This window comes from Antrostomus carolinensis, unplaced genomic scaffold, assembly GCF_000700745.2.
Source record: "Antrostomus carolinensis isolate BGI_N321 unplaced genomic scaffold, ASM70074v2 scaffold3941, whole genome shotgun sequence".
NCBI lineage: Eukaryota > Metazoa > Chordata > Aves > Caprimulgiformes > Caprimulgidae > Antrostomus > Antrostomus carolinensis.
In genome coordinates, this window is record NW_010294703.1 from 29 (window position 1) to 12,587 (window position 12,559).

At 38.8% G+C, this 12,559-nt stretch overlaps 1 protein-coding gene across 1 annotated transcript; it reads left to right on the top strand.

The window, feature by feature from the left end:
- Positions 1-564: 564 nt before the first annotated feature.
- Positions 565-12,559, top strand: LOC104532484 (DNA annealing helicase and endonuclease ZRANB3; the record flags this gene model as incomplete). Its single annotated transcript, XM_010177711.1, has 10 exons — positions 565-717; positions 1,505-1,973; positions 2,947-3,150; positions 3,723-3,814; positions 5,227-5,328; positions 7,436-7,578; positions 9,046-9,189; positions 10,044-10,437; positions 11,544-11,675; positions 12,461-12,559. Coding segments are annotated over 10 exons (1,932 nt in total), but the record flags the coding sequence as incomplete, so codon positions are not given.

Sequence of the window (12,559 nt, forward strand, 5' to 3'; positions counted from 1 at the left end):
CCACAGGAGGCCACAAAAATGATCTGAAGGCTGGAGCAGCTCTGCTGTGAGGACAGGCTGAGAGAGTTGGGGTTGTTCAGCCTGGAAAAGAGAAGGCTCCAGGGGGATGTTATAGATAGCGGCCTTCCAGTACCTGAAGGTGCCGATAGAAAGCTGGGGAAGGACTGTTCACAAGGGCATGTAGCAATAGGACAAGGGGTAATAGTTTTAAACTAGAAAAGGGGAGATTTAGGTTGGATATTTGGAGAAGTTTTTCAATATGAGGGTGGTAGATCATTGGACCAGGTTGCCCAGAGAGGTAGTGGAGGCCCCATCCCTGGAGATATTCAAGGTCAGGCTTGATGGGGCTCTGAGCAACCTGCTCTAGTAAAGACATCCCTGCTCAGTGCAGGGGCATTGGAATAGATGACCTCTGAAGGTCCCTTCCAACCCAAACCATTCTATGATTCATTCTATGAAATGCTGACTTAAGTTTGCAAGGGAAGCAAATTCCTAATATAGGAAAATAAACTTGTTCCAACACGTGAATTCCTTGGAAACTTTATGCAAGTCTTCTTTCTGCAGGCCAAGGTTACAGGCAGCACCTTGAACGGCAAGAAAGAGAAAATGCAGGCTGAAGAAGGTGATAAGGAGAAATGGGATTTTTTGAGTTTTGCTGAGACCTGGACCCCAAATGAAAGTCTAGAAGATCCCAAAAATGAGCTTTTATTTACACATGTAAGACTCAAAACTTATGTTTTTCTTTCTTCTTTCATTTAAAAAAAAATTACAACCGTTGTTCACTTAAGCTTTATGTGTATTACAGACTTTACTAATGGAGAAACACTAAATAAGTAGGAAAATGTAATGTAAATTCTGCTTTAGAAGTTAGGTGAAGTTGGGGAAAGGGCTCTGCTGGGTATAAATATTATCTACAGGCTTTTGATGGTTCCTTACATTACATTTATGTGACTGACCCACCCTCAGAGTCAGATAAGACCAATTAATTTCTGTTTAAATTACATCTTTATTAACTGTACTGAATTTATTGGCTATTATTTATAAAACAACATTTAAAAGCCTTTCCTTGCCATAGACATCATCAAAAAAGGCACGTAGTGTACTAGTTCTATTTGTTTTCTGGTAGTGCTATTTCAGAATTTTCCTGAGAAAACTGAAAATACTTTTTACAAAACAGAATGGGAATGTTGGATTGCTTTTTCTGCTGGCTGTTTGTTCTTAAAAGAAGATTAAGAACAAGGCCAGGCTGGATGAGGCTTTGAGCAACCTGATCTAGTGGAAGATCTCCCTGCTGATGGCAGGGGGGTTTGGGACTAGATGATCTTTAAGGTCCTTTCCAGTCCAAACCATTCTGTGATTCTATGATATCTTTTTTTTTCCATCTCCAAAGTGAAAATAGCTTCTTGAATTAAAGAGTAATATTAATGGAGAAAAATCATTATTTTAACAGCCTCTGATGCAGTAACTATAAGTGGGGTTTACATATTTCTTTCCTCTTTCCTAGTTTGAAAAGGAAAGACAGCATGACATACGTTCTTTCTTTTCCCCAAAACCCTCCACTGAGAAGAAACGCAAAATATTTTCTAGTGATGAGTCGTTACATAATGATTCAGAATCTCCTGAAGTCGCGAAAGAAGAGGATGCAGAGCAGAGCAACGAAGACATGGATTGCACAAGAATAAGTGATGTGGATACAATTTGTGGTGAAAGTTCCTGTGAACGTGAAGCTAAAAGAGCAAGAAGCACAAGTGAATCTACTCCAGTCAGCTCCAGGAAGAAAATGAAAAAGTCTTTGAGTGGAAAAAAGCCCTCTTTGTCTTCAGAGAGAAACAATGAAGTCCTTCCTTGTGGCTTAAGTGCTTCAAGCAAAAGTATGGCTTTAAATAAAGTTTGGCACTGTAGTGTTTGCACTTATGGTAACAATGAATTGCTCCCTTACTGTGAAATGTGCAGTTGCCCTCAAAGCAATAGTGGTAAGTAACGTGTGCTGCAGAGAAAAAAATATAACACATTCTTCATTTCGGTTGTGATTAGTTTCAGAATATACACAATATATATACCCAAGTCCAGACAAAACACAAAGAATGGTGTCTTTACCCGTTAAATGCTCCTTCTTAATTTTGCTTTCCCCAAGGAACTTTTACATGATTCTAATTTGAAACAAATGGAAAAGTGAGATAAATATTAACAGGATATAAATTCTGTGAAGAATTAATTTATGCTCAGTTTTCTTTGCAGCAAATGTTCTCCTTTTCCTTGAGGTTTATATTGTGAATCCAGTTAAATGGCAAACTTTTTTCCTACCTCTCAAAACTAAATGATGTGGTATAGATGTTTTATTAACTCAGGTATTGTATGTTTGTCTTAAGAGACATTACCTGGAAAATACGGCATTTCTTGCTCCAACAGGTCAGAGTAGATGTCTTTTATTAAATTTATTTAGTCTACCTGGAAACTTAAAATAAAACAAATAAAACAAACAAAACAAAACAATTTTGTAAATCTGTCCCCTTATTTGCCATTTCAGTTGCAAAGGAAGAGGTTATTTTTCTATCATTTATTTTATTTAAGTCCCTGTGCCTGTTCAAGTAAGTACAACTTCTGAATTTCACAGGTATAGATCAATGCCTGGAAAACTACTGTATGTGTTTATGGTATACAATAACTGTATATTATATAGAATTGCTGATGACATTATTGCATATATTTTGATATTAAGCTGGGTGCATGAAATTGCACAAATGGAAAACTTTTCTCCATGTGTTTATTCTCCTAATATTAAAGGTAGCTCCAGTATCCTAAGTGGTTGCACTGTAATAACATTAGAGAATAAAATGCCATTTTTTTAAATTCAATTACATAGTCCTGCCTCCAGATGTGTATTGATTAGGTTCCTGTTTGTACAGGTAGCATAAATAATTGCTTTTCTTGTTTCTTTGTCTATAGTTGAGAGAAATTGTGAAGCCCCTGCTAGCCAGACTGAGGAAGATGTGTCAAAGGACTTCAGAAGAACCGAAGAGAAAGCAGTATGCAATGCTGAAGATGGAAGAGAAGATTTTGGAGAAACAGTGACCCAGCAGTCTGTTGAAATCAGCAAACAGCAAACTGTTGAAATTGAAAATGAAGAGAGTGAAAAAAAGTGTGGAGAAGGTAAAGTGGGACTTAGATGAAAGAAAGATTACATTGCATTACAAAACTGTATTAAATGCCTTTGGCAGGAAAAATAATTTTAAATAGAAAAAAACACTTTTGAAAGATAGACAGAAGTACATACACTAGCACATGACATTCTCATTTTAGCCTGGGATGTTTATTGAATTTTGATGATGGATAAACCCAGCTTTTCCATACAACAGTTTTTGGCTGATGTAATAATTATGTCAAACTAGCAACTGTGAACCTGTGTGGTTTTATTGAAACTTCTGATGGTATTTACTTGTGGTCAGGACAGCCACAGGCAAAACAGATGAGAGGTAATTCAGGAGAAACAGAAAAAGAAAATACTCAAATACCTTAATAGCTTGCTGCTTGAGCTGTGTATTTGATAATGTTGTTCTGGAACTGGATACAGAATCCACATGTGATATATTTCCAAATTGGGAAATTTCACAAATAACTTCTTAGAAACATGTGTAATGTTGTTTTTAATGTTTGAGTAGACTGAATGAAATGAATGAAAAAAAACCCAAACTTTTTAATGTCAACTTTTTTTCTTTTTATAGGAGATGTAGATAAATCAGACACATTTCCAATATATGATGGGCTTATGTTTTGTGCAAGCAGGAATACTGATAGAATTCACCTCTATACAAAGGTAAACCTGAAATATGCATGTTTGTTATAATTTAAAATTACAGAGTAAAATGTTGTCCTATGAAATGTGTATGAATACTTTCATTTATTAAACTTCTTATAAAAAGACCTGCAATTTTTTTTTATTAGCTGAAATGTACAAAAAATAGGTATTTTATCATTCTAGTTCTTTTTCTCAGTGGAATTAAATAATAATTCCCTAGATACATAACTTCTAACAGTTCTCTTAGCTTACAGAATGGGGCTAATACATTACGTGTACACTTAATCTGTTAGAAATGCAGGTGATAGTTGTTTAGGATTCCTTTTTTTAATTATAGTATCTTACCAGAAAATGTTATTAATAGAACAACATTCAAAATTAAAATAAAAATGACAGTGAATCCTGACAAAATGTGTAAATAAAATGTTGTCACCACGTTTTCAGAAAGCTCAACATTGGTGCCGTGTGTAAGTCTGTAACTTCCTGAATGAAACACATTATCATTAAACTGCAATGGTAATGGGAGTACAGAAACTAGCAGTTGGTAACATTCCAGGTAATTTTCAAGGGGGAGTCAGGGCTTCACAATTCCTTCTTTTAAGAGATAGAAAAGTTATTTGAGATAATACAGTTTTGTTAGACTAACTGACACAGCTGGGAAGAAGTCAAAAAGAATGTCCTCTTGTATCTGGAAACTTGTTTAACATATTTAAATTGTACGCTGCTTCCTAGCTTCACACATTTTATTCAGAGACAAAGACAGATTTGGGATTGTATTTGGGCAACTGTGTATTGGTCTGGGTTGTTTTTGGCTTGGATTAGAGTTTCTTTGTGCCAGATACTGCACAAAATCTTTCTGCTGAAAAAAAACCATGAGACACTGGGGAATTCTGCTTTGATTTCTTCTCTTGAATGTTTGTGAATCATCAATAATTTCCTGGGTCATATGTACCTACTGGGACAACTGGTTCCTCAAAAATTAAGTGGAGGAGAACTTGTTCAGACATTTTTTAAAAAAAGAACCAGTTAAGTGTAATAAACAATGCCATGTCTAAGATTTTGATTTAAAATTATAATGAAGAGACATTTTCCAGTCTACAATCATTCATTTCCCTTGGAAATTTAGTAAAGAGGATTATAGTTTTAGTTCCTTAATTTAAGGCAGTTTGTGTGTCTGAACTATTTGCAAAGAAAAAAATTCAGATATATTCAAAGCTAAAATTTTCACCCTGTTTACTTTTAGATATATTAATGTCAATCATTTCTTGCATCTGTGCTGTTATCATACATCTGTGGCTTATCCTTTGTTTCTGGAAAAATCTTACCTTGAGAGACTGAATTTATTAAGAAGGGAGGATAATTCACTTGAAACAGATTTTTCCTAGATTGTGCTACATTACATCTGTAAACAAAATTGTTTGCTTGTCTAGGATGGTGAACCACTGAATCATAATTTCATTCCGTTAGACATACAGCTGGATAACTGGGAGGATTTACCAGAGACTTTCCAGCATAAACAGAATCGTTCATTGGTAAGAACAAATTCTACTGGCACATTAATATAATATTTAATACTTTTTAAAATAAATGCAGAACACTTCCAGGCCTTGGGATCTAGGCACATTTTCATTAATGCAAGCAGACCTTATAAATGTTGATATGAATATTAATTATGCAGTCTGTTACTTTGGCAAATTATCATTCCTCCTGTTAACATTTCACTAGCTGGAATCAACCAGGCATCATTTAATTTCTCATTTACAGGATTAGTAACTAACATTTGTAAGTCAACAAAATAGCTTTTTAAAGGTTATGAATTAAACAGGGCACATTACAGATAAGAATGTGCTAGATCGTATCAGAGCTGCAGTTCTGAGCAGGCCTCCGCTCTCCCTTCTGCCTTCAGGCCTCTAACGACGTTCAAAGCCGTGTGGGGCCCAGCTCCACTGAGACAGGCAGCTTCTGTTACTTCAGTAACAAAGATCACATCCATCATGGTGTTTGAGGAGAACATTAACACTGTAAACCCAAGTACTTGAGTAAGGAAATACAGAATTTAAATTGGATGTGCAATATTATCTGCTTAACATAGTTTTCTTAACTGTTTTTAACTCCATTTAAAGAGAAATGTAATTTGGAAATCAGATTCTATTGTGTATGAATGAAACTGATTCTTTTTGGTAGGTTCTCCAGCAAGGTTTGAACTTAGATTTGTAGGACAAGTGCCCGACTGATTCAACCAACCAATACATTTATTCTTCCCATAGTCCCTGTTCAGAAGCAGCGTGACACTGACTGCCGTAGATAGTTGCAGGTCAGTAGGGAAGAGAGTGAAAAAACAGAATGGAAAAAAAACCACCAAACCAGTTGCTCAGTTGTCATATTGTTACTCCCATTTATTTTCTATTGTAGAAATGAGGATGAGGTTGAATAATTTTTCCCCTACACACATCCTAAAGCAAACAGCCATGTTATAAATTCTAAATTCCTATGTAGTTTTTCTCGCACTTCCTCACTGTTCTGTGGTTATAGTTATTGAGTAAATCATTATTCATACCAGTCCTTTCAGTTTACAGGTATAATTTTTTTTTTTACTTCCTAGCCTGTAAAAAAACCTACTAGATTAGGTACCAGAAATTAAGTTCCTCTGAGTCTCTTTATTTTATTATACTTTGAAATTCTAAATGCAAAATAAGGAAAGGTGGTCAATGTTGTTCTATAGTCTCCATTTCCATTCTGAAATCCTTTGTTCAACACTTCGTCAGTTTTCCCTCAGGATCCTGTGGTTGCATCAATTTGAAATTACTGTGAAAGGTGATGAAAGGCAGGTTAAGCTGCTCAAAACTGTTGTCCTTTGACTATTTTGATGGCAAAGCATGTCTCTACTTGCTAGTCAGATCTTTGTGTGCTGTGCTGAAATGCCGCAGAAAGGGATAGCGGTGTTGCCATAAAAACAGATGTGTTCATGTCAAGGCAATTTGGTGATCTGATTTCTCATGTCATTAATTGCTGGTTTACCATAATAATTTTTATTGCATGTGTTTTTCTGACACTGCATTATTATAAAGGAATATAGTAACCTCAAAGCAAGTACATCAGCGATTCCATTAAAATTTTACATGTTGGAAAACACTTGTTGAGAAACAGACTGATAACAGCTCTTGCATTTTACCTGTAGCCTTTCACGTTGACATTAGGGGCTGAGCACTACAGATGGTTAATCCAGTGTTAAGCATCTATCAGAAGGTCAGAAGAAAGAAAAAAGGTGGTCCATAACCCAATTATAAATGTTGTTCAAGTAATGGGCCAGAGCTTTCCTTTTCTGAGGGGCCTGCTGTGTCAGGGAGAATGGCAGCTGTAAGAAGATTACCTTAGATTACTAAAGGCCATTTCTGGCCTTATTTCTTCTGGATCAATACATTTATAATAGCAAAACCATTATTGTAGTCAATGCCAAAGCTGTCTCAGCACGTCAAGGGTGGGAGGTTGCAGCTTGTATGGACTATGACGTGAAGGGACCATCTCTGATTCTACCAGCTGTTCTCATCCAGTTTTGAATTTTTTCTAGCACTCCTTCACTGTAATTAAATAATTCTGTGTAATGCCTGTCATGCTTCTGACAATGGTGTTTTCTACCAGATACTGAGGTTTGTGAAAGAATGGGGTCATCTCACAGCAATGAAACAGAAGATTGTCAGAAAAAGTGGTCAGATATTTTGTAGTCCTATTCATGCTGCAGAGGAGTTGTCTAAAAAGCAGTCAGTTGTCAGCAGCACAAAAAGGTACGTGGCTGCTAATTTTTCTTCCTCTTCCTAATTGCTGCAGGAAGTTTGATGTATTGAATGATGCTGAGGCTAAACTAGTTGTTCAGTGATTGCCTGTCGCATAGTGACAAACGTAGGCGACCAGGACGTCAGTAAATCTGCTGTGATGGAAGTGTCCGCTTCCCACATTCAGCAGCTGTTCTGGCTTCACTGCACGGCATGTTTAAACATCTGGAACTTGCCAGAGATTTTTTTGAAGAAAAATCCTAACCCTTAGGGACTCAAAAGAAAAGTAAGGTCAAAGAATCTTGTTGTTTTCTCCACCTGGAAGGAGAAGTAAATCATGAGGTGCCGTCAATGATACAACGCTTTACTTGTAGTTCACAGCCAACCCTTTCTGGTGCTCACTTTTTCTTTAAGCAATTCTGCTCTCTGGATGACATCTCACAGAACTAGTTTTCCTCGCTGGGTGTCACTGAAAAGGGATAGTCTTTAATCCTTGTTTAAAATCTAAATTTACCTTTCTTGCACTTTTTCTGGTAACTCTGTCTTCCCTGACAGACATTTGCAGCTTCAGTGTTACCGCTGCTCTCCACAGAACTTCTCATGCGTACAGGTTAACTCACCAAGGTGCCTCTGCAAACTAAAACCTTTTTATTCCTCTCAGTCCCTACTGTTAAATTCTCCAGGGTGACTCTATTTTGGCTGTAGGTAAAAGAATTCAAGTAAGTAAATAGAGGCTGTAATTCCAGTAATATAAGGAGGACCAGCAGGTAGTAAGTGTTTTTTAAGCTGTTGCCAGATTGTTTCCTTCCACAAAATGTAGAAAAGATCTGACTGTGAGCTGTGTTAGAAAAATCTACTCTAACCTACAGCGCCCTTCTAAGGTATATATACCTTAGTATATATACTAAGAGTATATAGGGTTTGGTGTATGTATAGTACAGAGAGGTGCACTGGTGAGAAGTTGTCTGAATAGTGGTTTTTGGAAGAATGATCAGAGTGAATGATGAAGCGATTTTTAAGAGTTTATTTGAGAGCAGCAGTGCTTTGTATGTTTTCACATTAAAATAAAGAAGTGAATTCAAACATAACTAATAGAGCAAAGAGTCCTTCAGAGCTTGTAGTGCTCCCTGTATTAGCCAGAGTATCAGTGAGACTTCACCTAACTGAAAAAAAAAAGGCTTTCAGATGTCACTCTCGGGCAATGTCAAACTGCTTTCATTTTCATTTGATTATGTACCAAATTACTTGATCTGTTTGCTGATTAGAGCTGAATCTGCTTTTACAAAAAGATATGTTTTGTACTATGGAAGTATTATGGTGAAGTGTGTTTTCCCAAACTGTATAATAATTTCTCACCTGGGAAATGAGGAATGTCTTAAGAGAATACGCTGTAGCAATCTTGCTGCAGCCAAGAGTGAATGTTGTTTGAGGGAGGTTGTTCCCTTTGTAGCATACTGACAGAATTTTGAATAATTTCAGGTATGTGACCAAAGAGGACGTCGCAGCAGCTTCCCTGAGCAAGGCCAGCAGCAGCGGGGGCAGCGTGCGCCTCATCTCCAAAGACAGTGGGGTTTGTCTGAAGAAGGAAAATGCTTCTGGTGAACAATGGGCTCATTCCACAAAGTAAGTTCATTAATGCAATAAGGTGTTTAAGCTGTTTCTCCACAGATATTTTTTCAAGGTAGCAAAATTATTTGCTATGAGTGTTTACCTTGCTGCTGAAGTACAATGTTCAGATAAGAAACTTGCTGTAGTGCTATGAGCTATGTTTTCCTCTTACATCTGTTTAGATTACATCTGTTTTCTGCTGATACAGCTGCTAATTAACTGAATCTAATTAAAATGAAACAAGAAAACAGTTACATGATTTGCTTAAGGAAAAAAAGAAAGTTAGCTCAGGCCTGCTTGTGAGGTCAATTAAAATTGAGGACACCACATTTTCTTCTATTCTGCCTCAAAATTTAGAAAAAGGGAGAAAAGAGCAGGAATTCTAGACAGAAAATGCCCTTTTAAAAAAATCTTGTGAAACAAGCAGTGTGTATCCTGCCTGGAGATAAGCCTTGTTTAGAGCAGGAAACTGCTATGGAGCTGTGAAAGTTACGTAGAGAAACCAGGATGTTTCCTTTGACTTTTCACTTCTGTTAAAGAGGAGGCTGAAACATTTTACATCTATAAATGTACATGCCTGATAGAAGCCTCCATTTCCTTATAAAGACAGCATTATTTATTTCAGCTAATATTTCAGTGGACATGTAAGAATAGGTGCAAAAAAAATTCTGTCCATTATATTCTCAGATTTTGTCAATGATTGCACTGTGCAGGTATCAACTTGAGCAAGTTAAGGATTATTTCAGCTGAAATGGGTATTTTGGAGCCTAAAAGATAATCTGATGGAAATATACAGTGTGTAAAAACCTACAGAACTGTCTGCTGAATACCTCCCTTATTAACAATTGTACTTTGTTCTCTGCAAACAGGGTGCTTTCAGAAAATGGGAAAGGCCCATCAGTTCTTCCTGCAGAGCAGCCTGAAGCTGAAGGCTCCCCCCTCCCCAAAGGCTATTTGCAAGCCTTGGACAGCCAAGGGAACCCGCTGTGTCTCAGCTGTCAACAGCCAACAGCTCAGCCTGACCCAGGCTGCCAGGCCCGCGCTTGGGACACGCGGTTCTGCTCCCACACCTGCCAGGAGGACTTCTCGATTCGCTCTAGTCAGAGCTACCTTAGGACTAAAGTGTTTGAAATCGAACACGGTGTTTGCCAGTTCTGTAATCAAAACGCTCAGGAGCTTTATCTCAGCGTCAGGGATGCGCCCAAGAGCCAGCGTAAGAAACTTCTGGAGGCTTCTTGGATGTCTCACCTTCCACTTGGGCAGGTAATAGCACTGATTTTTAAGCAGGAGCAGCTAACCTGTGTATTCCTGTAGCAGATAGTTCAGAGAAATCCAAAATGTTCTTCGTGCAGGCTGAAGATCGAAGGTTCACCTAGCACCAACAACAGAGTAGGAAAAAAGGAAATCCTGAACACAAAACCCCCCACGTCTTCTAACACGTTTTTCATTGCTGAAAGGCACAGGCATCTGAAATCAGATTCCTCAGGGCTGGGAATATTGCAGCCAGATTTACTTGAAAGGCACTTTATTTAACAGAATTTATGGTTCTGAAACAATGTAAGAATGGATGTAGTCTAGAAGTATTAGGTTATTCCTCCTTTGCAGAATGTTTGGTAGTGCCCTCAGACAACATGGTCTGAATGTTGAGATTGTCCTGTGCAGGGACAGGAGCTGGACTCATGATCCTTGTGGGTCCCTCCCAGCTCACAGCAGTCTATGATTCAACAAAAGCCTCTTGTCACAGCTCCTCTCAGTGTCACCACAAAACACCCTATGAACTACCACCATTCTGCAGCTGTGATTGCTGCTGCACTGCCTTGAACGCAGTGGAGCAGGGAGGGGGAACGTTCCTACATAGAGTGATATTTTTATTCAGAAACTAAAGTGCCATTTCATTTTTCTGCTGCAAAGTTGAAATTCTGCCTCAGAAGTTGCTGGTTCTAAATTGTTAAATAAATTCTGCAGCCACCCATTGAAACTTGCAAAAGAAAAAATAATTCATTGTCACTTGTCATATGCATGAGATCAGCTTTGTCACTTGCAGCTTTTTAAAATGAGGTGGTATTTTAAAGACCCATCTCACAGACTGAGAGGAGAAGTCTTGTGGTGTGAGGGTTTCTCACAGCCTGACAAATGATCAGAACTCCGTTGTGTTTGTTACCTTTTGAAAGCTGACATGGGGCTTCACCACCTCGGGTTTCTCAGTGCTCCTTATTACAAAGCAATGCTAACGCTTATTTTCTTTCTCTTGATGAAAACTATGAATAGCTAATTCCCTGAATTATTTCCTTGTTCTCAGGGTAGAACATACATGTAGTTCTGAGGGAATCTCTTAACGCTTCCAGTGTCATGTCCTTTGTTTACTGCAGCTGAATGAAATTATAACAAACCCAACAGAAGGCCAGTTCTGGCAGGTGGACCATATCAAGCCTGTTTACAGTGGAGGAGGACAGTGCTCCCTGGAAAACCTTCAGACTCTGTGTACGATCTGCCACAGAGAGGTCAGTATGGCATGGTCAGACATCCTCACCTCTGCCAGGGAAATCACAATGTCAGGGATTGGAAGGGACCTCGAAAGATCATCCAGTCCAATGCCCCTGCCAGAGCAGGAACCTAAATGAGATCACACAGGAAGGTGTCCAGGCAGGTTCTGAATGTCTCCAGAGAAGGAGACTCCACACCCTCCCTGGGCAGCCTGTCCCAGTGCTCTGTCACCCTCACTGTAAAGAAGTTCCTTCTGAAGTTTAAGCAGAACCTCCTGTGTTCCAGGCTGTGGGATCTGCAGGGGGGCAGGATGTACCACAAACAGAAGTATTTTGGGTGTGGGGACTCCTAGAGGTGACGTAGCCTGACCTTGGGCGCCAGGCAGGGCTGATGTCAAAGAGCGGGTTGCTCAGCACCACCCTGTGCTGTCCCACACCTGGTCAGCACCTGCCCCCCCTTGGGGTGACATCTCCTCCCCTGTCCCAGGAGTGCCCCCGGGGCAGGCCTGGCTCCCACCCCTCCTGCCCCTCCTCTCCCCAGTAGAAGACTGTCATTAGGTTCCTCCTCCCCAGCCTCTCCACCCCATACAGTGACAATGAAAGGCAGCATCAAACCATTAGGCTGCAACAGTGTCCTCAGGATTTATGAAAATGTCACCTTAATAAACATTTGCATTTTATTACGTTGTCTACTGCAAAATTAGCCTGAAGTTTAACTGTGGGCTCAAGCTTTCCACCCTGCACGCTGTTGCCAAGTACCAATACTTACTGAACAGACCCCTCTCTCTCTCTCTCTTTGGCAGAGGACTGCAAAACAGGCCAAGGAAAGAAGCCAGATGAAGAGACGTTCTTTAGCGACAAAGTATGGCTGTGACATCACAAAATTTTTTGTCAAGATGTAA